At 46.2% G+C, this 25,759-nt stretch overlaps 1 protein-coding gene across 2 annotated transcripts; it reads right to left on the bottom strand.

Moving 5' to 3' along the window:
* Window positions 1-873: 873 nt before the first annotated feature.
* On the bottom strand, window positions 874-14,340 carry MARVELD3 (MARVEL domain containing 3). 2 transcript variants are annotated; one of them, XM_045819215.1, is made up of 3 exons: window positions 13,845-14,340; window positions 11,970-12,103; window positions 874-2,487 (listed from the first exon to the last, which is right to left on the bottom strand). In XM_045819215.1, exons 1-3 carry the CDS (start codon window positions 14,234-14,236, stop codon window positions 1,850-1,852), a joined length of 1,164 nt encoding a protein of 387 aa, XP_045675171.1. In that variant the 5' UTR covers window positions 14,237-14,340; the 3' UTR covers window positions 874-1,849. The 2 variants fall into 2 exon arrangements, with proteins under 2 accessions (XP_045675171.1, XP_045675172.1); XM_045819216.1 differs by lacking the exon at window positions 874-2,487 and adding an exon at window positions 5,672-7,139.
* Between the last annotated feature and the right edge of the window lie 11,419 nt (window positions 14,341-25,759).

The following is a 25,759-nucleotide window of genomic DNA, read 5'->3' as shown; positions in this document are numbered from 1 at the left end:
TTGTATACTCTGAAAACGGGGGCTACGGGGGATAGAGTGGGAGTGCCTTTCTGTGGCACAAACGTTTGTATCTTTAGCAGTGGAGATTTCTAGTTGGTTAGTGTCCTCTACGCTTTACTTTTTGTAAAAGTATAATTTAGATAATGTCCTATTCCTGTACGAGGTTCTGTTTTGATCCTTCGCTTGAATAGGTTCTTTAAGATGTAGCTGTTGAAAGGATTCGAGAGGATTGAGGAAAGGCACACTTACAGGGCAGAGAGGGGTGGGGGAGGGAGAAGAGTCAGCAAACATGCGGGTGGTAAAAACGGCGAACACGTTAGAGGAAATGATGTCGACTTAGTTTTCTAACAGTCACTTTGGCAAATGTTGAAACTGGATTACGTTTGCTGATTTCTTACTGTGTAGATTAGAGAATGTGAGATTTATGTCAAAACTGATGTCCTTAGGAATTTCTAAAAATTTGGTTTGAATTTATTAATAGTTTAATCTTGTTTATAAGAAGAACATAAAGTGATATAAAAATGCTACTGAAAAATTAGGAAAATTAGAAAACAACCCTATTCTTTATGTAATGTGTATATTTGTAGTTGCATCGGACATGAACTGAAAATTTGAGACTAGCCCAGGCTGGCTGGTGTGGCTCAGTGGACTGAGTGCCAGCCTGTGAAAGACCCGAAGGGTCGCCGATTCAGTTCCCAGTCAGGGCGGATGCCTGGGTTGTGGGCGAGGTTCCCAGTAGGGGGCGTGCAAGAGGTAACCACACATTGATGTTTCCCTTTTCTTCCTCCTTTCCCCTCTCTCTAAAATTAATAAAATATATTTTAAAAATCTGAGACTGGTTGCAAAGTATAAGAACAGCTATAAAACTTCAGGTTAAAATTATTGAAAGAACTTTATTTTTTGAGATTCAAAAAATAAACGACCTGTTACATTATAAGAACAATTCAGAGTCATGAGATAGTACAATCTGCCTTTGAAGGTCTGCTATAGAGCACTGCTGGGGGATGCAGCAAGAAGAAGCCTTCTGTAAGCCTTTACAGTCTAGTAAAATTAACTGCTTTACCTTTGAAGTACTTGAATAACACATTTAAGAAGTTTATGACTTTTATTTATCACACTATTGGGGAGCCTCATATTTAAGAAACATTGTTTCAGGAAAACTGAATGACTTGCACAAAAAAGAAACTAACTTGGAATGCTGGCAAAACAAAACATTTTCTCTCAGCCCTAATGCAGGAATCTGGAAGAACATGCACACTGAAAATATCTCTTACCTAGCAGAAATCCAGCCTCCCATCTCTGATGGAAGGAGGCTCCTTGGGATCTTAGGCAACATGGTGCCCCTGCGGGCAGAACAGTTTTCCCTCTAGAAGAGGGTCAGAATGTAATTACTCCTTTAGAATGTAATCACACAACCGCTCCAAAAGTCATCCCCCTGCGACTGGGTCTGAGGGGAAATGGCATGTTTCTTTTGGTGACTTTAAATAGTTGAGACAGGGGAGATATTTCTGTTGTAATGCTGGGCCTGGTGTGTAGTTTTCAACTTTCAGAATGTCTGTGGCTACTTAGCCATCATCACCACTACCTGGCCTTTGGCATGGGAGCCATGCCATAATGGCATACCCAAACTTTGGTTCTTTGTAGCAAAGGTGAAGATTTTTTTTCAAGCTTCGAGCTCGAAAAGCTTATTGATAGAAAAATGAGACCACCACCTAGTTTTGCATTGGTACCAAAGAGCATTTACAAAATCAAGTATATGTAACATGTTGTCAAATGTGCAATTTTTAAAAGGCCCATCATCTTTCTGAGAAACAAGGAGGGTGGGTTGACACTTAGGTTCCAGGAGATTTCAGAGTATTTCAGACCACAGATACTCCGGTGCCTCACCATGATTCCTGTGCTGTTCTTGGCTGTCTTCGTAGTGCTTCTGTTCTCGGTAGCTCCGCAGAGCCAGCACCACGCTGGCTCCATACATTATCACCAGAAGACAAGCAAAGGTAGCTGCTGCTCCATCAGTGCCTGCCAGCTGGCAGTTCATCCAGGTGAGACCTTTGCGAGCATAGAGCCTCTCTCTCATTTTGCAAGTGTTTGTAGCGTTGATCCGCAAGGCTGCGTGGAGGTAAATGCCGATGCCTATGCAATAGCCCACTGCTGCCAGGAGGCTGAAGGTGGCCTCCAGGAGAAGCCACTTCCTTGGCAGTTTGGTTGGACTCTTGGCTCCTTGGAGTAAAACACCCATGGTGAGGACACCCAGCCCCAGAGAAACAGCCACGCCGCCATATATCAGGGGTGCCCGGAGGACTGTGTACTGCTGGTCCAGCTGCCGAACCTGCTCCAGCTCGGTGCCCTCAAAGGGTGAGTAATAGTTGTTCCCAAAGCCGCCACCAGTGGTAAAGCTGGCACTGAATCCAGCAAGGACAAAGTAGGAAGCCACGATACACATGAGAACCATCCCATTCAAAATCACCTCCACTATCTGTACCACACCTAGGAGGAGAGAGATTTGGGGTTTAGCACTAGTGTCACTCACCCTGGAAAACTTCGAAGGTCAGGCTAGAGAAGCACAGCTGGCCTGATTTTAAGAATGTGGTCAGATTCGACATTAACATCCTTGGTTTGTTCTTCAAAAGTCATACGATTCAAAAATCAATATGTCACTCTGAAAAATGTTTTGGCAGTTTTTAAAATTTTTTATTGATTGATTTTAGAGGAAGAGAGAGGGAGAGAGAGAGAGAAACATTGATTTGTTGCTCCACTTATTTATGCATTCATTGGTTGACTCCTGTATGTGCTCTGGCCAGAGAACCACCCCACAACCTTGACGTATCAGGATGATGCTCTAACCAACTGAGCTACCTGGTCCGGGCTTTTTGGCAGGTTGTTTTTTGTTTTTTTTTAAACTAAGCATACACTTACCATGTGACCCTACAACTATATTCCTGAACTCTTACCATAAGGAAATGGAAACTTAGGTCTACGCAAAAACATGTGCACGAATGTTCACCGTAGCTTTATTTGTAATAGCCAAATATCAGAAACAATCAAAACGCCCCTCAGTGGGCGATGGTTCAACAGTCCAGTACATCCATACCAAGGGATATTCAAGTCAACAATATAAAGAAACAAACTGTTCATACAGGCAGCTTGGACGGGTCTCAAGGTAATTGTGATGAGTGGGGGGAAAAGCCAGTCTCAAAGGTCACATACTGTATGACTCCATTTATGTGCCTGTCTCGAAATGACAAAACAGTAGAGATGGAGAACAACAGACCGTGGATCCTGGGGGGTGAGGGAGGGGGAGGAGGTACGTGTGACTGAAGAGGGCACAAACGATGCCTGATGATGGAAGAGTTCCATACTTGGTTATGATGGTGGTCACGTGACCCTACATGTGATGAAACTGCACGGAACTACACGTGCAGACGTGAGTGAAAGTGAAGCCGGTGACAGCTCTGCAGACTGTTTCCTGGTGTGAAATTGTACTGTAGTTACGTGCGACAGAGAGAATTGAGTTTAGGGTGCACAGGGTCTCTGTATAATTTTTTGCAACATGAATCTGTATTTCACATTTTAAAGTTTTTTTTAAATGACGTAAAAGTATGAACTGAGAAAAAATCACTCACGCCCCTGTCCACCCTGTTTTCTACCCCCAGCCTCTTTCACAATTTCATAATAGAACTTACAGTGTTCCCGTATGCAAGGAGAAGCACCCTCAAACCTGCCTTTCACTCCCCCTTTCCTGGCTTTTTGCACAAGGAAGCCTATCCCCCATACATTATTTTACAATCTTGTTTTTTCCCCCACTTATTCTTCCCAGAGGGGTTTTCAGATCAGCTCCTGCAGTGTCCACATTGTTTGCTGTGTGGCGTCCGTGCAGCCCCACTGTGTGGATGTACCAGTCCAGTCAGGACCCTACTTCCAGACACCAAAGCTGTCTCCTCAGGGGTTCTTCTTACACATTTAAGGAACCTACAAGTGTCAGGAGGCATTGGGAGCCAATAGGTGAAAGGAGGTGAATGTCTTCTCATCCAAGGTCAGCTCTCGTTTGTAACTGAGAGAGGCCCCAGGGTCTTCAAGGCGTACTGGGAGATGGTCTCCCGCCATCTCTCAGGGTTCAGAGACTGAACTAAGAGAAAAGCATGGCGTTTCCACGCCAGGTTCACGTCCCTGCTTTTACTGCCTGTGATCTTGGCCCAAGCCACTGCCTCAGACACTTCGTCTGTCAAATAAAGAAAATGCCTGCCTGTCTTATCCCACAGGACTACGGCAAGGCCCAAATAAAAGCAAGAACATGAAAATACCTGGAAAATCACAAAACACTATACAAGTGGGTGGTGATGCTACACAATAACGTTTATAAAATGGAAGGGTAAGGGTCTTAGTGGGAGACTTAGGAACAGGACGAATTTGCGGAAAGCACAGCTCCTCAGAAATCAGGAAAACCCTCTAATATACTAGGTATACCACGACGTTTATGAACGGGGTGGCTAAAAACCAGTATCTCTACCATACTTGGGCAACAGCTGCTGGGCTTGCAGATCCTATCTCCTGTGAGCCCACACGAATTCCTAGGAGGTCCGTGGGACACAGCAGTCAAGGGCTCTGACAGTGGAGAAGCTACATTCCTCTTATTTAACTCTGAAAAGAATAGCAGATGGGAGCTGTGCATTCTCCACCCAGGCACTGAAGCTACTGGCCGCTTGTGAGCGAACTGACCCAGACATCATTCTAATTCCTGGAGGGGGCGGTGAACTCCCCTACCCAACAACTCTCTCTGCCTTGGTGTTCCTTCTGTGCACACGTTACTGTCTCACCCGCTGTGGAGAAACAGGAAGACCGTCCCACGACAAGATGTGGAAACCTGAACGCTGCCTTCTGGGACCGATTCTGTTAAAATGGTGCAGTCATAACCCATGCGGCAAATATCTGCTAGGCTGAAATGGAATAAACCTAGGTCTTGTCCACCGACCCTCTGACTGGGACAACTGAGAGGAATAACGGTCTGTTGCCGGGTCCGGTGCTACTGGGTCTGTGGAAGGAATATGGCCACTGAACAACGTCACAGTACCAGCCGGCCTGACCCGGCTCAGCTACCAGTACCAGTCCGGCCCAGGTATTCTCAAGCATGCCGTTAGTGCAGGAGTCACAGACATCAAAGGAAAGAAAGAGGCTGGCCAGAGTGAGCAGTTTCTTTCTACGGTGAGACAGAACAGGTCTCGAGGGAGGGAGCAGGGGGGTCTGCAGAGGGATGTGGAGCCTGAAAGAGACGCGAGATTTCTGCTGTAAATGGCGTCTTTCTCAGCGATGCTGCTTTTGTGGCCGACCACTTAATACTCTGCTCAATTATACATCTACTTCTGCCTTTGCACTGCATATGTGAAAAACCAGGGAGAGGAGGTCAAATTATTTTATTTTTTAATCTAAAATAATACTAATACATAGGCAGCCATGTGTTAAATGAAAAAATTTAAATCTCCTTCTCTCCAGAAGTAACTATTAATGTTTTCATATGTATTCAAGAAATTTTCTATTCATATACAAGCATATATATACACACATATATACACACACACACACTTATTTCCTTTTTTAAACCCAAATAGAACTCATTTTTAAATGTGATGTTGTCTGTATTAAGGGATATTATAAATGTAAAGAAAACCATCACCTCTAAATTAAAATTTTCTTTGGATTTTTATTAGATTCTCATAAAGCAAAGAACACACTTGTGCCGAGAATATACTGTAATGCAGTATAAGTCATAATTTAGCATGTAATAAGAACCCACAAAGTTGTCTGGCCAAAAGTAGCATTCTTCTGTTGAGAAAGAGTTTATATTCTTTTATTCTGGTTGGATCCTGAATTCCAGATGTCGGGTGTTATTCTTTGTACAATGGTACATTTATAAGAGGTACAAAACACTTATTGAGCTTTCAAGGCCATGGTAAGGGGCTTGTTAGAACAGCTTCTTTGCAAGCCAGTGAATTAATCTGATTCCTGTTTCCTCAGCCCACGCCTACCTCCAACCTAAATTTTACAGGCGTACTCTCCCCAGCATACCCACCCCCTCTGCCCAAAGCATGAAGGAAGCGAAGGACCACAGAGTTCAGTGGGAAAAATTCCACCTAAGACAGATATGTTAGAAAAGTTCAGGCTGAAATGTTTCATGTCTGTGTGGCTTTTCATGAACTTCGAAGATAATGTTCTTTAAATTCACTTGGTTGTCTCCCTTTCTTTAATCAAGAAATACACTTTGCCTTTACCTTGTGAGTCTTGGGCTCCAGTTTTTGTTTTAAAAATAGTTTTGATTAGTCCCTCACCAACAGAGGACTCCAGAACCAGGCGTATTACGTAAGAGAGTAACAGTCCGTGTAACCTGGAGCTGCACCAGAGATACCAGGGCTGCCCCGTTACATTTCAGGCCTGGCAAGTTCCACAGCCTGTCCCAAGAAAGACCATGATTCAGAGTAACTGACATCACTTATATCTGGCAACATCACTTATATTTGGCGGAAGGCTTTAAAAAGTCTAAAACGTTAACATTTCTGCAGGCTTCTCTTTGAGCTTCCTGACCTTTCGGTAACCTCTGATGGCCAGCACGGCCCCCAGGGCAAAGACCCCGATGCCCAGGGCAGCAAAGATGCCAGCTCCTATATCTCCCCCGTGGAAGGCGCAGTTGAAGCCGCGGTAGCCCTTGCTCTGGTACAGCGCCTCCCTCTCCTTACACACGGGAGAGGCGTAGGCGGCGGAGAGCGAGTGGAAGTAAAAGTACAGAGCCGGCACGTACGCCCCTGCGATGAGCACGTCCAGCAAGCCTTCCACCAGCAGCCACAGCGGGCAATGCCACGGCACCCGCAGGACGCCCACGGCGACCAGGAGGCAGGAGAAGGCCATGAGGGCTCCACTGTAGGCCATTGCCGCCGTGACCGTGGGCAGCTTTAGCTGGTAGAACTGGACGTCCAGCCGCTGTGCTTTCTCCCCGTCAGCACCATCGAAACCACTGTAAGCCCCTCCGTACTGGTAATAGTAAATGCCCCCCAGGCTGGTGATGCCCGTGTAGCCCCCCGTGGAATTGTAAGATACAGAGCTGCAGGCCAGGATCAGCAAGTTCAGGAGAACCTCCATCATTTGGCAGCAGGCTGCAAAAGAAGGGCGTATTACCATTTTGAGAGATGCGACTTGGCACTCGGAGACGCCCACCTTGAGGCTATCTTCCCTGTGGCGGCTCACACCACAGCTGGCTCTTCACCCTGCCCCTGGGAGGCCCGAACGGCCAAAGCTGCATTAGGTGGTAGCAGGGAACTGTGGTGTCCAGAGATGAGGCCAGAGAGACTCTGGACTGAAGAGAGTAACTCTCAAGAAGAGCAAAGCCGCCTGCCCCGGGTGGGGTGCAGGACGATGGTGGGAGAAAGCAGGCCAGCGAGTAGGAAGAAAGGCTGCTCTATGGAAGGCAAGAACTTTCTTTGCCCCAGCCCTTCCCTGAGAGAAAGACTAAAAAATAGTTATCTCCTCTTTAGATCTGTGTTGTAACTATCTTCAGTTTGAAAGAGGTGTCTCCAAGTTTGAAGGAAATCATAATACAGAACATAAAAAATATAATGAAGTTAAAGTATGGAAGACGTACATCAAAATGCTAACCATGGTTCACATGTATTAGAAATAGGAGTAATTAAGTTAGTTAAACCCACAGACTCGTGGAATTAAAGAAAATAACTGGTTTTGCTGTCCTCACACTTTCACTCAGAGAGTATGTTTTAGACTGTGACCTTGCTTTCCTCAAGGGCACATCTGTGCCACAGTGTTTTCTCGGAGCCAGATTCTTTCAGCGCCCCTGGCTGGCATCCTTATCGTGAACAAGCAAAGAGCTGCAGCTCTTTCACCAAAGCTGGTTGCTTTCCCTAAAATCAGCTTTACTGAGCTACAGCTCGTACTCAACAAAACGATCCACCTTACGCAGTTTGTTTTGGCATGAAATCAACCTCGTAATCACCATCAAACCGCAGACCATTTCATCTGCCCGAACGTCCTCTAGAAAGGGGACCTCTGCGGTCCATCCCTCACCGGTCCATCCCTCACCTTCCTCCTCAGGCAACCACCGATGTGCTTTCTGCAACTGGGACTAGGGTTGCCTTTTCTAGAATTCCAGGTAAATGGAATCATACAGTTCCGAACTCTTCAGCGTGCGACTTCTTTTTCTCAGCGTCCTATAAAGCTGGGTGCTTCTGAGCTGGGAGCCGTGCGTGCTGCAAGGGTCCCAGTGGGTCCGCGGACTCTGAGGTCCGGCTGTCAGCGTCTCCCCAGCTGTTCGAGAACCAGTTTTGTGCCCGGGGCCATTGGGTTTACATGTGAGGCTGTGTTACATCTACACATCCTCTAACTGAAATGATAAACTCTTGACTACTACTCTTTTATTATTATGTTTTTTATCCTCACCCAAGAACATGTTTATTGATCTTTAGAGAGAGGGGAGGTGGGGAAGAGAGGGAGAGGAACATCGATGTGAGAGACACTGATAGGTTGCCTCTCATATGCACTCCGACTGGGGACCGACCTCATAGCCTAGGCTTATGCCCTGACTGGGAATCGAACCAGTGACCTTTAGGTTTACAGGACAGCTCTCTGAGTCACACTGGCTAGGGTTCAAACATTATCCTCACATTCCAAAATGTTCCTCTAAAATACAAATAGCAGTATTGTTTTATTTAATTATAAAAGCAGTATATGCCTACAAAAAATGTTGATAAAACAAAAATATATAATGTAAAAAATTACCTAACTTTCAATCAGTAATTTTTTAAAAACAGGGTTTTTTTCCTGGACTTTTCTGTCAAAAATGCATAATTTTTGCCATTGTTAATTTGCTTGTTTAGGTAAGAACGGGGTCCTATTCTATCTACTGTTTATATAACCTATATTTCCACTCAAGAGTATAGTGTGAACATTTTTTCAATCTCAGCAAAAACAAATCTACCTAATAATGTTAAGGGATGTAAAGAATGTCACAATGATTTTAAATAATTCCAGTAAAGGACATTTAGGTTTTCTCAGGGTTTTGCTAATGGGAGCAAATATCTGCCACACATTTCTTCATGGAGTGTGGGGAGGACGAGCGCTCCCACAGCCCTTGTTCCTGTTTTAGGCTTAGCAGAGCCAGGAGAGAATCGCCGGGGCTGGGAGGGATGGCTGGGGCACCTGTTTGTAAAAACAAAGGCTCAGAGACTCTCCAGGACTTCCTTGCCCCCTGAAGGAGTCTGGCTCCGGGATAAGCCCCCTCTCTCTCCCTAGAAGCAGTAGTTCGTTGTGGTCACTCTTTCTTCTGACCTGGGCTGAGTCTTTCAGATCTGTTCATGAGTTAACACCGTTAAAGTCAAATGTGGTTTGCAATCTTGGCATGAACTCAGTCCAGATAAGTAATGGGTTAGGGTATTAAATAAGTACCTAAAAGTGGGGATCGAAAATGTTAATTGGGGGAATAAAGTCCACAACCGTCCCCCTTGAATCTTTCTGGTGTGACCACAAGTCAATGCCACTGGCTGTGGGAAACCATCTCAAAGCCTAAGTCTCCAGGCTCTGAGAGGCAAGCACCACTGGCTCCAGGAATTACAACTTTCTTGGTAGAAAATGAAACTAAACTTTTTTTAAGGTTTATTATTTTTTTTAAAAAAGATTTTATTAATTTTCTTTTTAGAGCGAGGGGAAGGGACAGAGAAAGAGAGGGAGAGAAATATCAATGTTTGAGATTGATCAGCTGTCTCTCACATGCCCCCTACTTGGGCACCTGGCCCACAACCCAGGCCTGTGCCCTAACTGGGAATCGAACCAGCAACCCTTTGGTTTGCAGGCTGGCACTCAATCCAGTGAACCACAGTCAGGGAATGAAATTAAACTTTTAAAGATGCTTTGCAAGTAAGGCTATAAACTGAATATATACATCATCATGGCCTGTTTGTTTGTTTAGTTAGTTATTTTTTACAGCTTCCTTGTGTGTTGCATTGGCCTAGGTCTCCAGTGAGCTTCTCCATGATGATTTGAGCACTAAGGGAGGAGAGGGGATGAACAAAAGGGAAAGGAGAAGCTGCTCCAAATGCAAACTGGGGGGCCAAGAGGGGAACAGGAAATGTACTTTTTTCCCAGGGGACATGTAACTCCTCACTGGCCTCTCCAAATAATGAACCAGCCCAACCTACACAGAGACAGGATTCCTGGTGATCTGATATCCACTGACCATCCGAAGTTAGGGTGACTCGTAGCCCCAACTTCAGGGTCTCCCCTGGAAGCTGGAGAGAGCCACAGCTGCCTCCCACCTTTGCCAGTTTGCTGGAGGAGGACATGATTTCACTGATAAGGAAAAGAAACCATAAAAGGTACACGCTGGGACGGGTTACCTTTACCCAGGCATGCGCTTCCTGCTTGAGAACAGTTCCTGGTGTTCAGTGGCTGCTCCTCTCAGCACGACACTGTACTGTACACTTACATGGGTCTCCGTGTGTCCAGAGATCTTTACGAGCCCTCACTGGTCAGCTTCTGGCTGCTGAGCCATTCTGTCACTATCCCGACTCAGAAACCTGACCTCTAGGCCCAAAGCCAAACAGCCACAAGCAATCAAAGGTAAATCAAGGTGTGTTTTTGCCAGGAGCCTCAAACTCTGCCCTCTCTTGGTAAATCAACCACAGAAGAAAACATACCTCCGTAGAGAAACCTATTAACCAGCCTGGCTTATTCCTGTTGTTTATATCACCAAGGAAACAAGAGAGGATTAGCCAAAGAACATCCATGCATAACTCACAGCAGTGTGGTAATGGCCGCAGGGAAGCAGGGACGGGGCTGGGTGGCAGGCAGAGAGGGGGAATGGGGGCATCAGTGATAGTGTCAAAAATAAAAATAAAGAAAAAAAAAGTAAAGACAGTAAACCATTTCAGGCCTCAGAGTCAGGCTCTAAATTTCAATTCCAGCTCTTCCACTTCACGCTGTGTGACCGTGTGCAACTCACTGCACCTCGCTGAGCCCAGGAGTTGTTGAGAGCAGTTAAAAGCAATGAGGCCGCGCCGGCGTGTCAAGTACAGCGAGGATTCTTGTTCCAGGATCGCCCAGAGCTCTTCAGTGAACATGCATATAATCCTCTAATCATGTATATCATTGTAATCATCCTAAACACACTTTCAGGTATAAGTTCCATGATGTCTCTCCCTTAGGCTGAGAAAGTAATCCCTCTCTCTCATACGCAACCTAGGAAAACTTCTCACCCAATCACGTGGGCCAGAAGGGATCACCCTGACAAACCAGATTTTCCTCATAGCTGGCAAGGCCGAGGCTAGTACTAGCAGGGAACTCTGGGAAACCACATTTAAAGCCGGCACAGGATGTTATTTAAGTGTTTTTCACATTCTGGGTGTTAATAAGCATGGTTTTTGGGTTTTGTTTGTTTTTAATGAAGCAGAATAGAATTATCCATGTGCTTGGTATGTAACAGGCTAAGTATTATTTCATGACGTGTGTGTGTGTGTGAACTTGGTCTGAATGTAAAATACATTTCTTACTGTGGGAGCAACAAAGTTTAAAAGCCATGATGGAACGTTCAAGCACTAGATCTCTTGTCGTGAACTGCAACCCAGCTGCTCCCTCCAGGTGACTTCCCTCTCTAATTCAGCTCCCGACAGCAGGCAGCTCATAGCCGGCTCTACCTGCCGACCCTTGAAATTCACCTGGCGCTTAACTGCACCCATGGCTGCTCGCCTCCCCAGACCCTGGGGAACCATTGATGAGAAGCACGGGACATCTAACTGTACCTTTCAGCCATTTCTGCCTTCGTGGGGTTTTTTTTTTTTTTTGAGAAAACAAGAACTGCATGCAGGCATGGAAACAAAAATGCTAGGAACCTGAGTCTGCTTGAACTGTCGCTCCAGCAGTTCAGATCCCTTCCAGAACCACCAGCGACAATGAATGGCCAAACTGCCCCCAAAGTGGCTCACCTCTCCCCGTGCACAAGTATCTGCATTTGTGGCATTCCAGGAGCCCTTCGGCCTCCGACTGGTAGTATTCCACTTCCTCTCGTCCAGGCCTGGGGTTCGAGGGCAGGTATCTCCCTGCAGTGGGCTCACTGTAACTAAAAACATGTGTGGCCATTAGGGGGCCTCCATCTCAATAGCTTGTTCAGTGTGAGAACCTGGACACCTCGTGCTGGGTCCAGAACTCAAACAACGCACACAACAGAAACAAAATTTGCTATAGTATTCCATACTCCTGGGAATTCTCCGATTTAGTGACCCCAGAGGGCACCCAAACACTTGGCCCAACTCAGTTTACTTATCCCTGTAATTCTGAGCACTGGCTTCAATGCTGGTTCGTCAGCCTGGAGGTGCCATCTGACCAGGAAGCCAGGGGTCCTGCCATCGTGAGCTTCTCTGTTCAGCATGGACCAGGTCACTTTGAAACCAGTTTGCCTTCACAAGACTCTGATGCCTGGGCTGGGGACCAGGACACGAATTTGTAAGGCAAGATAAAATGTAGCTCTGTATCTTCCCAGGTCACACAGTTGCAATGCAACATAGCTTTAATCAGCAAACAACAGTCCCTGTGACTCTATCTGGGCACGCCTTTTGTCAGAGTTAGGCTAGCTGGTTTTAGATAATGTAATATAAACTCAGGATAGCAGCTTTCGAGCTGTGTGGACACAACAGGGAGAGAGACAGGGCCTAAATTCTCAAGTCCAACAGCAAAGAGGAACCTAACTCCTTCTTGCAGATGTGGGCAGGCGTCAAAAACCAGGAGGAAGTCATCACTCCAGGTCCTGCCCCCTTGTTGGACCGGCACACAACCTGGGAATTCAGTAGTATTTGTGGACTTGGATGGGAAGTTCGCTGGAGTCTAGGTCCACCTCCCGTCCTGCTTTCCATCTGCACCCTCTCCCAGCTCACAGAGTCTCCCAGAACATCACAGTGCTTTCAACTCACAAGGCTTCATGGGAACTCAGTGTTCCACCAGGCAGAGAAGGCAACGTTTGCTCAGACAGAAAGGAAGGGGGTGGCTGGGTTCTGAAATCATCATGGGATCTGAAGGAGGCTGTCCAGCAAGACCCTTAATGTTCAGTTTTTGGTAGATTTAGTTCTTTGGTTAAAAGTGTAGCTTCTCCCAGCTGTTTGTTTTTGAAATACATATACCCCTAGAAGCGGTTACACCTGAAACTATTAACCTGATTATTGGGCTGACTTCATTAGGCCCCGGGCTCCAAGAAATAGGGAATTTGAGGAAGGCTTGTTCTGGAACACAGGAAGGTCTGGAACGCTAAGGCTCCAGGGGTGTCCAACCTTTTGGCGTCTTTGGGCCACACACATTAAATACATTGTAACACGTAATCACAAAAAAAACTCATAGTGTTTTAAGAAAATTTATGATTTTGTGTTGGGCTTCATTCGTAGCCATCCTGGGCCACATGCGGCCCCAAGGCTGAGTGTTGGACACCCTGCAAACAGTCCTGTGACCACGTGGTGGGGGATGAGGGAGGGGCCTCGAGTTATTCCCAACTACCTAATCTCCTTCCCACCTTTCCCGGTCGTCCTGAAGTCTTCCCTATCTCCTAACCTGATCCCCCGGCTCTGCCACCGCTACCAGGGGTGGTTTCTACGTGCTGAATCGGGTTCAGGTCAAGAAGTGGGGCACCCTAAGGTTTCCCTCCCTCCCAAGTCACCTCAAAGAGGGCAATGGAATGGCACTGTCTTCCTCTAACCCGACTTCCTGTAAGTGGCCGGAGGGCGCCAGAGCAGCGCAGGCTGGCCAGGGACCCGGCGCCGAGGTCGCCGCCCCCTACCCCGCCACTCCCGCCCCCTACACACGCAGCCTCACCTCACCTTTCTGGTCCACGGAGCTTGGCGCCCTCCTTCCTGTGGGGGGGTGACTCCAGGGTTTCCCAAGGCGCCGGCCAGGGGGGCGGGGCTGCGTCCCAGGTGGGCCCCCGGGGTCCGTCCCGCGTGCGGCTTTGGCGGGATTTTTCCCAAACTCTTTGTTCATCGGGACGATGGGCCCGGACACCGTGTCTGTCCTGGCGGGGGTCTCGGCCCCGCCCCCTGTCCCGGTCCCGGTCCCCATCTCTCCGCTCGCCCCCGCTTCTCTCCCTGCGCCGGTCCCCGGCTCGGTCCCGCTGTCGCTCGGGGTGGCGGTCTCCGTTCGGACGGGACTGCCGGTCTGGGTCCCGCTCTCTCGGCCGGGTCCGGGGTTCGCGAGTCCCCGACGTATCTCCCATGGCTCGATGCCGCGTCCCCGCCCCGGAGCGACCCGAGGGCAACAGTCACCACAAGTTTCCCAGGCAGGTGGCCAAGCCCGGGGCCGAGTGCGGCGGGGCGGGGCGGGGCGGGGCGGGACGCTCACCTGCACGCACACGCACGGGCGGCGCACAGGGCCTGGGGCGCGTCCACCTGAGCGCGCGCGCCGGTAGGAGGCGCAGCTGTGCGGGCCGCGGCCCGCGGAAGTGAGTGAGTGTCGGGTGGGAACCTGAGGGGGTCTCTGCGGGACGCCCGGGGGGAGCCGACGCCCGCCTCCCACCGCGCGCGCTTCTGCCCTGAAGTATCCCCTCCGGGACCCCGCCAGGTGAGCGGCCTAGGGAAGCGCGCATAGTCTCTGCACCTTGGGTTTACTTTTCCAGAGTGTGTCCATCCACTCGCTCACGCAAGCGTCCTCTGGGCCACCCACCCAGCCAACCATCCATCACTGTACCTCTCCCTCTCTCTCTCCCCCTCTGTCCTTGGAACAACTGTGGGGGGTGGGAGGGTGAGTTAGTTCATGTATTACAACAGTCCCTGATGAATGTTTTAAAAATGATGAACCACAACAGAATTGACAGCTTTTTATTCTGCCAACTAAGGATATTTATTTATTTTTGGAAGTTTTGTTTTATTTTAAGAGAGAGGAGAAGGGAAGGAGAAAGAGGGAGAGAAACATCAATGCGTGGTTGCCTCTCTTGCGCCCACCCCTGGGGACCTGCAACCCAGGCATGTGTCCCAACTAGGAAACAAACCAGGGACCCTTTGGTTTGCAGGCCCACGCTCAGGCCACTGAGCTACACCAGTGGGGTCCCAACTGAGGTTATTTAACACACGTAAAATTGTCATCTGTAAATTAATTCTTTCACCAAACATCTGTGACCACTGAGCCTAGCAGACACTGGAAATACAGTGTAAACTCTACCTGTGTGATGCTTCTGGTCTTGGGGGCAGGGGAAGAGAGAACTGGCAATACACAAGACAATGCCTAAAACTGAAGGGGGAGGGAAGGTTTCTTTATCTAGATCTAGGAAAGGGACATTGGAGTTCATTCCCGAAAGAAAAGGAGGAAGTCTTAGGGATAGCTAAGAGAATGTTCCAGAAAGTGAAGCCAAGTAATGCAGAGAGCCGGACAAGAAGGTTGGGGTGGGGGGGCAGAGTGAGTGGGGGTGAAATGAGCCTGAGAGTTAGAGTAGGCAGATGGTGTTGGTCAGGGGTGTCAAACTCATTTTCACTGGGGGCCACATCGCCTTGTGGTTGCCTTCAAAGGGCCAAAATAATTTTAGGACTGTATAAATGTAACTACTCTTTAATTGTTAAGGAGTTGAAATTACATTCAGCCCTTCAAAGGTAACCATGAGGCTGATGTGGCCCCCCAGTGAAAATGAGTTTGACACCCCTGCTGCAGGATATCCATGGCGAAGACTGCATTTTTATCCCAAAAGAAGAATTTCCAGTCAAGAGAGTGCTAGCTCTGATTTATGTTTTAAAAGATTACTCTGGCTTCTGTGAGAAGGATGGATTTCAGGGGGCCAGGAGCAGAGGCGAGAGATGAGTTAGGAAGCTACTGGAGCAGTCCAGGTGAGGGGTGATGGTGACCCAGTTGATGGGGAGAGTGCACAGGTCTAGGTTACCATCTGAAGGAAGAACTTACAAGATGGATTGGACATAGGGAAGTAAGACATACTGTTGACTGACGTGGGAATACTGAAGAGAACCAGGTCGGGGAAAATTGGAGAGTTCCGTTTTGGACATGTTACATTGAAGGAGGCTGTGATTCATCCAAGTGTAGGTGTCCAGTTACAACTGGACAAATGACTGCATCTGGAGTGTGTGTGTGTGTGTGTGTGTGTGTGGCCTGCGAGGGGGCTGGAGATACTTCTTCAGAGTGAAGGGTTTCACCTAAGAAGGGAGGGAGTGAGACAGGAGAAGAAGGCGTTGGGCAGAGCCACAGGGAAATCTAAGTTTTTGAGCTAAAGTGCCAGAGGATTAAGAAGTGAGGAAGGAGGAAACCCAGGAAGGTGGGATCACCAGGCCTATCTGCCCAGAAAGACCTCAACCCTCACCCCAAAAAGTGCTGCTGTGAGGTCTGCCAGCCTTTCTTCCCGGAGTCGGGAGGATGGGGCCACATCGTAGGACCTTCCACAGATATTTATTCAGCAAAGCCCCATTTTGAGCCTCGGACAACTACGGCTGTTGGACCCCTGGTGAACAGACACAGGGTGGTTTGGGAAGTAGCCAAGTCCTCACTCTCTCAGACCTTCCCTCTGAGTCCCTGGAGCGCTCTTTCTGAAGAAACAACCTCCCATTCCAGCTCACCTTTTTTGTTTCATTTGCTTTTGTTTTGTATCTTTATCTTCATACACTGACTATTACCATTTTGCCACATTTGTTCTATCTATAATTATAAACTTTTTTTGATGAAATATGTGATTTTAGGTTTTAGATACATGACTCTTCCCCTTAAATATTTCCACGTGTATCTCCAGAGAATAAAGTTCTCCCAAATAACCACACTACAAGGGTCACAGTCCAGAAACTTAGCATTGATATAATATTATCATAAAAAATACACCCATGTTCAAGTTGCCCCTACTGCCTCAATAATCCATGAACTTTTTTGATCCTTAAGAATTGCCCAAATTTGACCAGCGAGGATCCCTTCAAGCTGCTTCCTGTGTGCTTTTGACATCAGAAGAAATATCCTGATGTGCACATCAATTTTTGTGGCTTCAGCTTGTGCCTGAACCACTTTGCCTCCTGGCCTAACCTGCTGCTTCCCTGAGGATCTCCCTTCCCTTGAAGCTCCCTCCAGTGGAGAATGCTCACTCCTGAGCCCCGCACAGGAGCAGTCCGTTAACTTCCACATTCAGAGTTGTCCCCTGCTCCTTTGAGGTTTGTCGTAGTTAGATTATAGGATGGACTGGATGGGCCAGAGACCCAACATTACAACAGTAACTTAAACAAACAGGATAGAAAGTTTATTTGTCTCTTGGAAAAGTCGGGGCTGAGCTGGTGGCTCTGCTCTGTGACGTTCTCAGAAACCCAGGCTCCTCCGAGGTTGTTCTGCCACCCTACAGGTGTTGCCCTCCTCAGCAAGGTCTACGATGCCTCATCTCTGTGTCTACATTCCAGCCCACAGGAAGGAAAACAATGGGGACCAGGAACAGCTCCCCTCATTCCTTTGATAGTGAGACCCACGAGTTGCAAACATCACTTCTGCTCACATCATGCTGGCCAGAAGATAGTCACGTGACCACAGGTAACTGCACAGGAAACGGGGAAGTGTAGCCCTGTGCCCAGCTAAGAACTGGGGGGAAGTCTTTGTCACAGGGCTTATTCATTCAGTTTCTTCTCTGCTTTGATGATGTCATGAAGTGTCCCCCTGGACTCTTCATGTCTTCATGTCACTGAAGACTTGGGTGCGTCATTCCATTGCAAGCCCTGCTGTCGTCAGCATTGAAGCTACAAGATGAACACACGAGCCTCACTTAATTCCAAAGCACTCACCTCCTCTCCTCTTCAGCCATTCCGTGGCCTTAACTGGGGAACGTTAACATCCCACACAACTCTCCATCTCTGAGACATCAAGCCCAATGTCCCTTGTTTCCACGGTGTCCGTACTCTCCCCATGTCCCATTGTAAGTGACCAGTGGTTTAACAGTCAGCTCACAAGAATTCCTGAGAGTTTAACAGTTGGCTCTCGTTAGCTGGGGTGAGCTGGCTCCTGCACACTCCCATTGCTGCCTTCCTTCCAGTCACACGTGTTCTTTGACATCACTAGGACCTTGTGGGCCTGACGTTTTTCATTTTTTCTCCTTCTAGCAGAACTTACTGGTTTTCTGGATATTTTTCCTCAGACTGTACCCTTTGGTGAACCATCTGAACTGCCTTCTCATCAACACCCTGGATAACCTCCTAGCCCTCTCCTTCCCACCCAGCTACTCCCCAAAGATCCCACCCCTGGATCAATCGACATTGCTAACTTGCAGGCCTGGCCAGTGGGCAACTGGGGAAACATACAACCTGGAAGAGTGGCTACTACCAATTGACCGGCCCCAACCTCACAGAACCCTCAGGGCTGCCCACAAAGGTTTTTACATATTCTTGGGTAGGCCTTTGTGATTGCCTGAACAAAGAGAATTAGGACTGGCTATGTAATTTGCAAGGCCCATTCAAAATAAAAATGTGGGGCCTCTTTCTCAAATGTAGTGAAGAATTGCAAGACGGTGGCAGGAGTGCATTAAACCAAGCAGGGGGCCGTTCTAAGCATGGGACTCTGTATAACTGTGCAGTTCCCGTGCCTGTAAAGCTGGGCCTAAATAGAATGTGGCGGAAGTGACACTGGTTGACTTCTGGGGCTTGGTCCTAACAGGCAATACAGCTTCTACCTGGCTGTCTCTAAGGGCGCTCTAGCATAAAACCCAGTCACAGTAATGTAAGGAATCCCAGGGTACATGAAAAAAACATGTGTAGGTGTTTTGGTGCTCAGTTTCTACCATTGTAAAGGAAAGGTCAGCCATTCCCACTGGGCTCCCCCAAATGCCTGACCCACAGAATCTATGAGCATAATAAATGGTAGTCTTGTGCCTGTAAGCTTGGGGGTGATTTGCCACTCAGCAAAAGATAACCAGAAAACCTTCCATGACTTAGCTTATATTGGCCTCTTCTTTTTTGAATTACTGCAATTTTGGTTCAAAACATGAATGTCATCTGTCATTCTCAAAATTTGAAATTATACACATGTCTGTATTATCTGTCCCTTTCTCCAGCCTGTCAGCTCCTGGGATGATCTTTGCCATTGTGCATGGCACACATAGGTGCCAGGTAACTGATTGTTGGATAAATAACTTTGGTTCTTACAGATGAATCTGTGAGCTCAGGAAGATGGTAGGATCTTGTAGTTTCTATGGCATAAGGTGCATTAGCAGTAAAACAATCGTAATATATGTGTGATGTAAAAAATTTATTTTTAAATAGAGAAGAAGGGACAGAGAGTCAGAAACATTGATTTGTTGTTCCACTTGGCTATGCATTCATTGGCTGATTCTTGTATGTGCCCTGACCGAGAATCTAACCCATAACATTGGCACATCGGGATGATGCTCTAACCAAGTGAGCTACCTGGCCAGGGCCTAATAAGTGTAACTTTTAATAAATCAGTCTAATGGGTAAGGAAGGAATAAGTAAATCAGTAAGGCAGTTGTGAGTTAGACCCCGATGAAAATCTGATGGGTTTATTTAATTTTAGTTTAGTTTATGTTCTTTTATTTTAGTTTCTGTGGAAGAGAAGGTTAGGAACCAATGCCCTCTCTTTTACCTGAGTTAAAAATGTAACCTTTTTTGGTCATTCCACTGTTCTCCCAGGAACCCTTGGACAGACATCACGTGTCTGGTGACAGGCCATGGGGGCAGGAGCCCTTTTCTGAGGAAACCCCCTGAGTGTTCAGCCAGAGCGCAGGGCACGAGCAGCAGCTGACCCAAGGATGGAGAAAAGGAAAACACTTGCCACGGTGTGTTCAGGATCATTTTCCAAAAAAGGTAAAATGCCGGCTCTCATTCAGGTGTAAAATGAACACATGCTAAAGATTTTTTTTTAAACTTAAAAACCCTGAGCGAATCAGGCAGATGCTACAACAGGTTCAGGAGAGAATCTGAGGAACAGGCTCATTATAAGTCAGAAATAATGGGATGAGTGTACAAAGAGGGCAAGACTGATTTCTTCCAAAGAGGGAAGGCAAACTCAGTTGAACCTCTACCAGAGAGGATCAAATCTGCATGTCCGCAAACAAGAATCTTTTTGCATTACCCTTAATTACCTATAATCCATTGAGTTGTAAAATAGCAGTTTTCTACTAAAGCACACATGCAAAGACATTGCCTTTGCTTAAGCCAGAAAAGTGGGGTAGTAGATGGTCTTAGAGATCCTGGGGCTTGGGGAAATGTAGCCTGAGGCTAACCCTGAGGAGAAACAGTCCGCACTTGTGGTTCGGACGTAGCAGGCTTGGAACGGAGGCTGGGCACTGTGGTTTTCAGGAGTCCCGTGAGGCACCCCATTTGAGAACCATCTGCCAATATCATTCAATGTCCTCTCCTAAAGAAGAGCCTAATGCAAGAATAATCCAAACACTTATCTAATTTTTTTTTTCTTAGAAAGGAAACATTTCTGTTGCTTTGGGTACATTTTCTGCCATTTGGGGCCCTAACTCTGAGGGGTTTCACTGAGCCACCCCTAATGGGGAGATGGTCCTTCAGGTGTGTAGATCAAGGAGCAATCCCGATATATTCTCTGTGGTATCTTCCGACTCTCTTGTGCTGGTTGTCAGACCCCAGACTCAAACTCAGGTGCTGGAGGAAACTTCTGACTCAGTTAAGCTTGCAGCACTGGCAGAGCTGGCCAGTAGGGGGCAGTGTAGGCTTAGACTGGGGCTACTCAAAGCCTCTTCCTGAGCCTGAGCATTTCCTTGCCCACTAAGCCTAGATGGCTGACTATGCTTCCCTCATCACAGGTGTGGTAAGAGAGCACCCAGTTCAGTTCAATATTTCCTGAACTTCGTATACTACATAAATGACCTTGGGAAATTATTCAACCTCTTTGTGCCCAAGGGTCCTCGTATGCAAAATAGAGATAATTGTACCCATCTCATAGAATTAAACAAAGTAAACATGTGTAAACACTTGAAGCAGTGGCGGGCATATATTAGTATTATAAAAGTATTGGCTGGTATTGTCATTGTTATTGTTTATTAGACACGGTGGATGCCTAAGTGAACAAGGCAGCCCCTTAGAGAGTTCACAGTCTACTGAGAGGAGCAGAGAGGTAGATGCGAATCATTGCTAAGAAAATGATGTGCATTGGAGTGTAGATGGGGTACGGAGGTAGAAGTAATCAAAACACAGCTTTCCAGAGGAAGGAGCACAAGTCAGAGGAGCTTGGAGCCAAGTTTGGAGGGGGCAGCACTCCAAACAAAGAGGGAAGCAAATAGAAAGCAGGCAGGTTTGGGAACTTCAAATTCAAATCCTTCCATTTGGTCCAGAGCATTAGGAGCAAGGGAGGAAGAAAAAGGAAAAGAGACAGAAGAGGTAGGCAGGGGCCAGATCTTAAGAAGCCTTGAAAGTCAGCCATATAAACTTGAACTTACTACTGCAGGTCTGTGGTCTCCAAGTAAGTGCACACAACCTCCACTGCAGTGGAGAACTGTTAAACTGGTGAGTGTTCTCTCTGTGAATTTCTTCTTCTGTATCTGATTTATAATGGAAGCAATTTACTGGTAATGGGTACACAGATACAATTGATAAAGAAGTATTTGTGTATTGGCGTATGCTGTAGGTTTGTGACTATAGGCCATGCAGTGACACCAGAGAGACTTTTAATCAGTCAAATTCATTATAGAAATAACACTTGGGGACATTTGGTAGGAGAGCTGGCCCAAGCCAAGGCCTTGGCATTGGGAACGAAGAGGAAAAGGATTTGAGAGGAAAAGGAACTATTAGGAAATATAGTTCCATAAACAGGAAGGAGCAAGTGGTCAGTAAGTAGTGCCAAGAAGCCAAGAGCGTGATTATTGAATATCAAGTACTCTATGAAAGACAAATACTTAAAGAATGGCAGGTACTCAAGAAAGGTCATGTTTTTATGGCTATAAAAATTTCTTTATTACAAAGTTAAGTAAGTAAATTCAAGAGGGTGTGAGTTGTATTTGAATAGTGTTAGTGACCTTGGCTATGTCACAGAAGACTCTCTAGGAAGAAATCAGACTTCACTCTTGGATGAGAAGAGTAGGAGATTGAGCCATTGCTAGGAAGAAGGGAGGCCATTTTTCTAGAAAAAAGAAACTGAATCATTTTTGTAGGCTCAAGAGAAAAGGGATCGATAAGGGGATGAAAAATAAAAACAGCTTCTCCAGTATGGATGCCCAGAGCTTTCTCTTCCAGAAGCATCTCCCTACCACCCTCATCAACAGAGAAACCACTTCTTTGGTCAAAGCACTCATTTAAAACAGTTAAAAAGCACAGCTCCCACAAACATAGAATAAGTTAGTGCCAAAGATGTATTTAGCTCATTATGACAGAATCATGGTATAAGAAAACCATGTAAGTGAAACCATATGGTACTTGTCTTTCTCTGCCTGGCTTATTTCACTTAGCATAATGTTCTCCAGGTCCATCCATACTATTGTAAAAGGTGAGATTTCCTCCTTTTTTTTTTTTTTTTTTTTTTTACAGCTGAGTAGTAGTCCATTGTGTAAATGTCCCATAGTTGTTTTATCCACTCACCTACTAATGGGTACTTGGACTACTTCTATAGCTTGGCCATTATAAATAACTCTGCAATGAACATAAGGGTGCATGTATTTTTTCTTATCAGTATTTCAGGTTTCTTTGAATATATTCCTAGAAGTGGAATCACTGGGTCATAGGCAGTTTTATTTTTTTATTTTTTGGAGGTAATTCCATACTGCTTTCCACAGCAGTTGCACCAATCTGCATTCCCACCAACAGTGCTCGAGGGTTCCCCCTTCCCCACATCTTCGCCAGTGCTTGCTGTTTGTTGATTTATTGATGATGGCCATTCTGAACACACAGTACAATATACAGATGATGTATTATAGAACTGTATGCCTGAAACCTATATAATTTTATAAACCAAAGTCACCCCAATACATTCAATTAAAAATAAATAATAAATAAATAAACTTTTGTATATCAAAAAGAAGAGGAGGAGGAGTGGGATGGGAGGGGAGAGGAAGAAAGAGGAGGGGGAGGAGGAGGGGAAGGAGGAGGAGGAAAGGTAGGAGGAAAGGAAGAAAGAAAAAAAAGAAGAAAACTGGTTCAGTGGCATATGAGAGAGACCAAAAGTATTCCTGGCCAGTGAAAGACAGAATGTTGAAATAAGATGACCAAGTCAGTTCCCAAACTGGCTAATTCTTGCAGTTGGCCCAAGACGGTCCTGGTTTTAGCCCTAAAAGTCCTGTGTCCCAGGTAACCTCTCAGTCCTGCACAAACAGGAACAGTTTTGGTCACCAAACCTACAAGGCAAACTATAACTCTGAAGTTACTCTACCCGACAAAAAATCGTTTTTGTCTTTACTTTGAAAAAAAATTTGCAGTTGACCGATCTAAAAGAGCATCCAACTTTACAGCGCCTGCCTCAATTAAGAGCAAGTAGTAAGTCGAACAAAGGCACACCGTCCCTGGGGAATCAGTGGTATCTGGGGCAGGCCTGTTGTACAGTGCTCCATATAACCTTGAAGGCATGCAGTTACCTTTTGCCTTACTTCCAAGTGTCAAGTAATTTTTCATTACATTCCACAAAAGCAAAACAAAACCACAACAAACAGTTTCTATACCTTATCCACAGCACCCATTTCACTAGAGGAAAGAAAAGTTGTCAAGGGAAGACCCAGTCCTCTGAGTCTGGAGAACTCCTCACAGTGTAAGCTATGCATTTGCATAGTTAGGAGTTATCTCTCCTAGCCCTGGCCAGTGTGCCTCAGTTGGTTGAGCATCATCCCGCAAACCGAAAGGTTGTGGGTTCGATTCCCAGTCAGGGTGTGTGCCTGGGTTGGAGGTTTGGTCCCCAGTTAGGGCATCTACAGAAGGCAGTCGATGAAGTTTCTCTCTCATATTGATGTTTTGCTCCCTTTCTTTCTCCCTCCCTTCTCCTCCTTCTAAAAATAAATAAACAAAATCTTTAAAAAATTCTCTCTATATTATGCACAATTTCCAAAGGTTGCAAAAGCTTTAGAGTATAGGCATGTCAGAATTCAGGCCCAAGGGACTGGGCCCACCCAGATAATCCAGAATAATTTCCTTAAGATCCTTACTTATATCTGCAAAGCCACCCTTTGCCATATAAGGTGACATATTCACAGGTTCCAGGGAGTAGGATATGGATATCTTTGGGGGGGATGGCCATTACTCTGTTTATGACACTCTGGGTCGGAATTCAGGAGTGGCCGGGCTGGGTAGTTAGGGAGTCTCCTACTAGGTTGCAGATTGGCTGGGACTGCAGTCAGCTGGGCTTTTATGGGGCTGGAGGGTCTCTCTGCTCCAAAGGTCCTTCACACACGTAGTGGGCAAGTCAGTGCTGCTGTTGTCAGGAGGCCCGATTCCTCTCCACAGGGCTGCTTGGGCGGATTCACAACATGGCAGCTGGCCTTCCCAGAGCAGGAGGCCCAAGAGGCCCAGATGGACATTACAATGCATTTTTCTGACCTTTGCCTTGGAAGTCACATGGTATCGCTGTAGTATTCTATTGGTTGTGCAAGTCAGCCCTTACTAAGTGGGGGGACCACACAGGGGCTTGAATACCAGATGGCAAGGGTCTGTGACCCCAGAGTAGGAGACTGGCTATCCCAAATGGTTATTATCACTCACCTTTTGCTGTATGGTATCCTTAAGAATTTTTCTAGATTGTGGAGACTTTCACAGCAGTCTCTGTTTTTAGGAAAAGCCTATAAAAGCATATATATATATATATATATATATATATATATATATATATATATATATATGTATAAATGTAACATAAAAAATAACCCCTCTCCTGACTGTGGACTACTTTCAGTTTTGCGTATTCTATTAAGGCTTTGTCTGAAAAGTATTTTTTTTTACTTGAAAGGTACTTTTTATTTTTTTTATCATTTTTATTTCTATATATTTTAATACTTTATATGTCATACAAGTAAAATTTTGCAATATGATATTGTGAGGTGTATGGTCACTAGCACTAGCTTTCTTGGGTTCAAAGCCAGGTTCTACCACTTATTAGCTATGTGACTAAGAAAATAACATAACCTTGATATGCTTCAGTTTTCTTATCTGCAAAATGAGGATACCAATACCCCATAGGGGTGTTGTGAGGACTGTATGGAATTAACATATTTAATGCTACCTGATACATACAAGGTGCCAAATGAGAGTTTGCTGTTATTATTATTTCCCTTAGCACTATGTCATAAAACATCATAATGGGTTGGATTGTGTTTTCCTCTCAAAGAAAAAAAAAAAGAGAGGTATTGAAGTCTTAATCCCTGGTGCCTCAGAATGTGACTTTCGTTGGTGATAGGGTCTTTATAGAAGTAATGCGATTAAAATGAGGTTATTAGAATGGGCCCTGATCTGATATCACTGGTGTCCTTATGAAAAGGGGAGATTCAGACACGGGGACAGACACGTATGGAGGGAGACAACGTGAGGAGGGGACACAGGGAGGAGGTGGCCAGCGAGAGAGGGCTGGACACTTCCCTCACAGGCCTGCCAACACCTTACCCTTGGACTTCTGGCCCCCAGAACTGTGAGACAACAAGTTCCTGTTGTTCAAGCCACCCCGTTTGTGGTGCGCTGTTACAGCAGCCCTAGGGCACTGATACAAACACTTTCCTATGGTGGCGTATCTACCTTTATAATTATAATAACTATTATAATGTGTACTTACTCTGTGAATTGATATTATTGCACTTTATCAATATTACAGGAATTTAGAACGTTTCCAGTTCTTCAAT

Source organism: Phyllostomus hastatus, unplaced genomic scaffold (genome assembly GCF_019186645.2).
Source record: "Phyllostomus hastatus isolate PE091 unplaced genomic scaffold, TTU_PhHast_1.1 phas_scaffold_345, whole genome shotgun sequence".
NCBI classification, from domain to species: Eukaryota; Metazoa; Chordata; class Mammalia; order Chiroptera; family Phyllostomidae; genus Phyllostomus; species Phyllostomus hastatus.
Note: the sequence above shows the minus strand (reverse complement) of the source record. Positions and strands in the feature narration are given on the sequence as shown.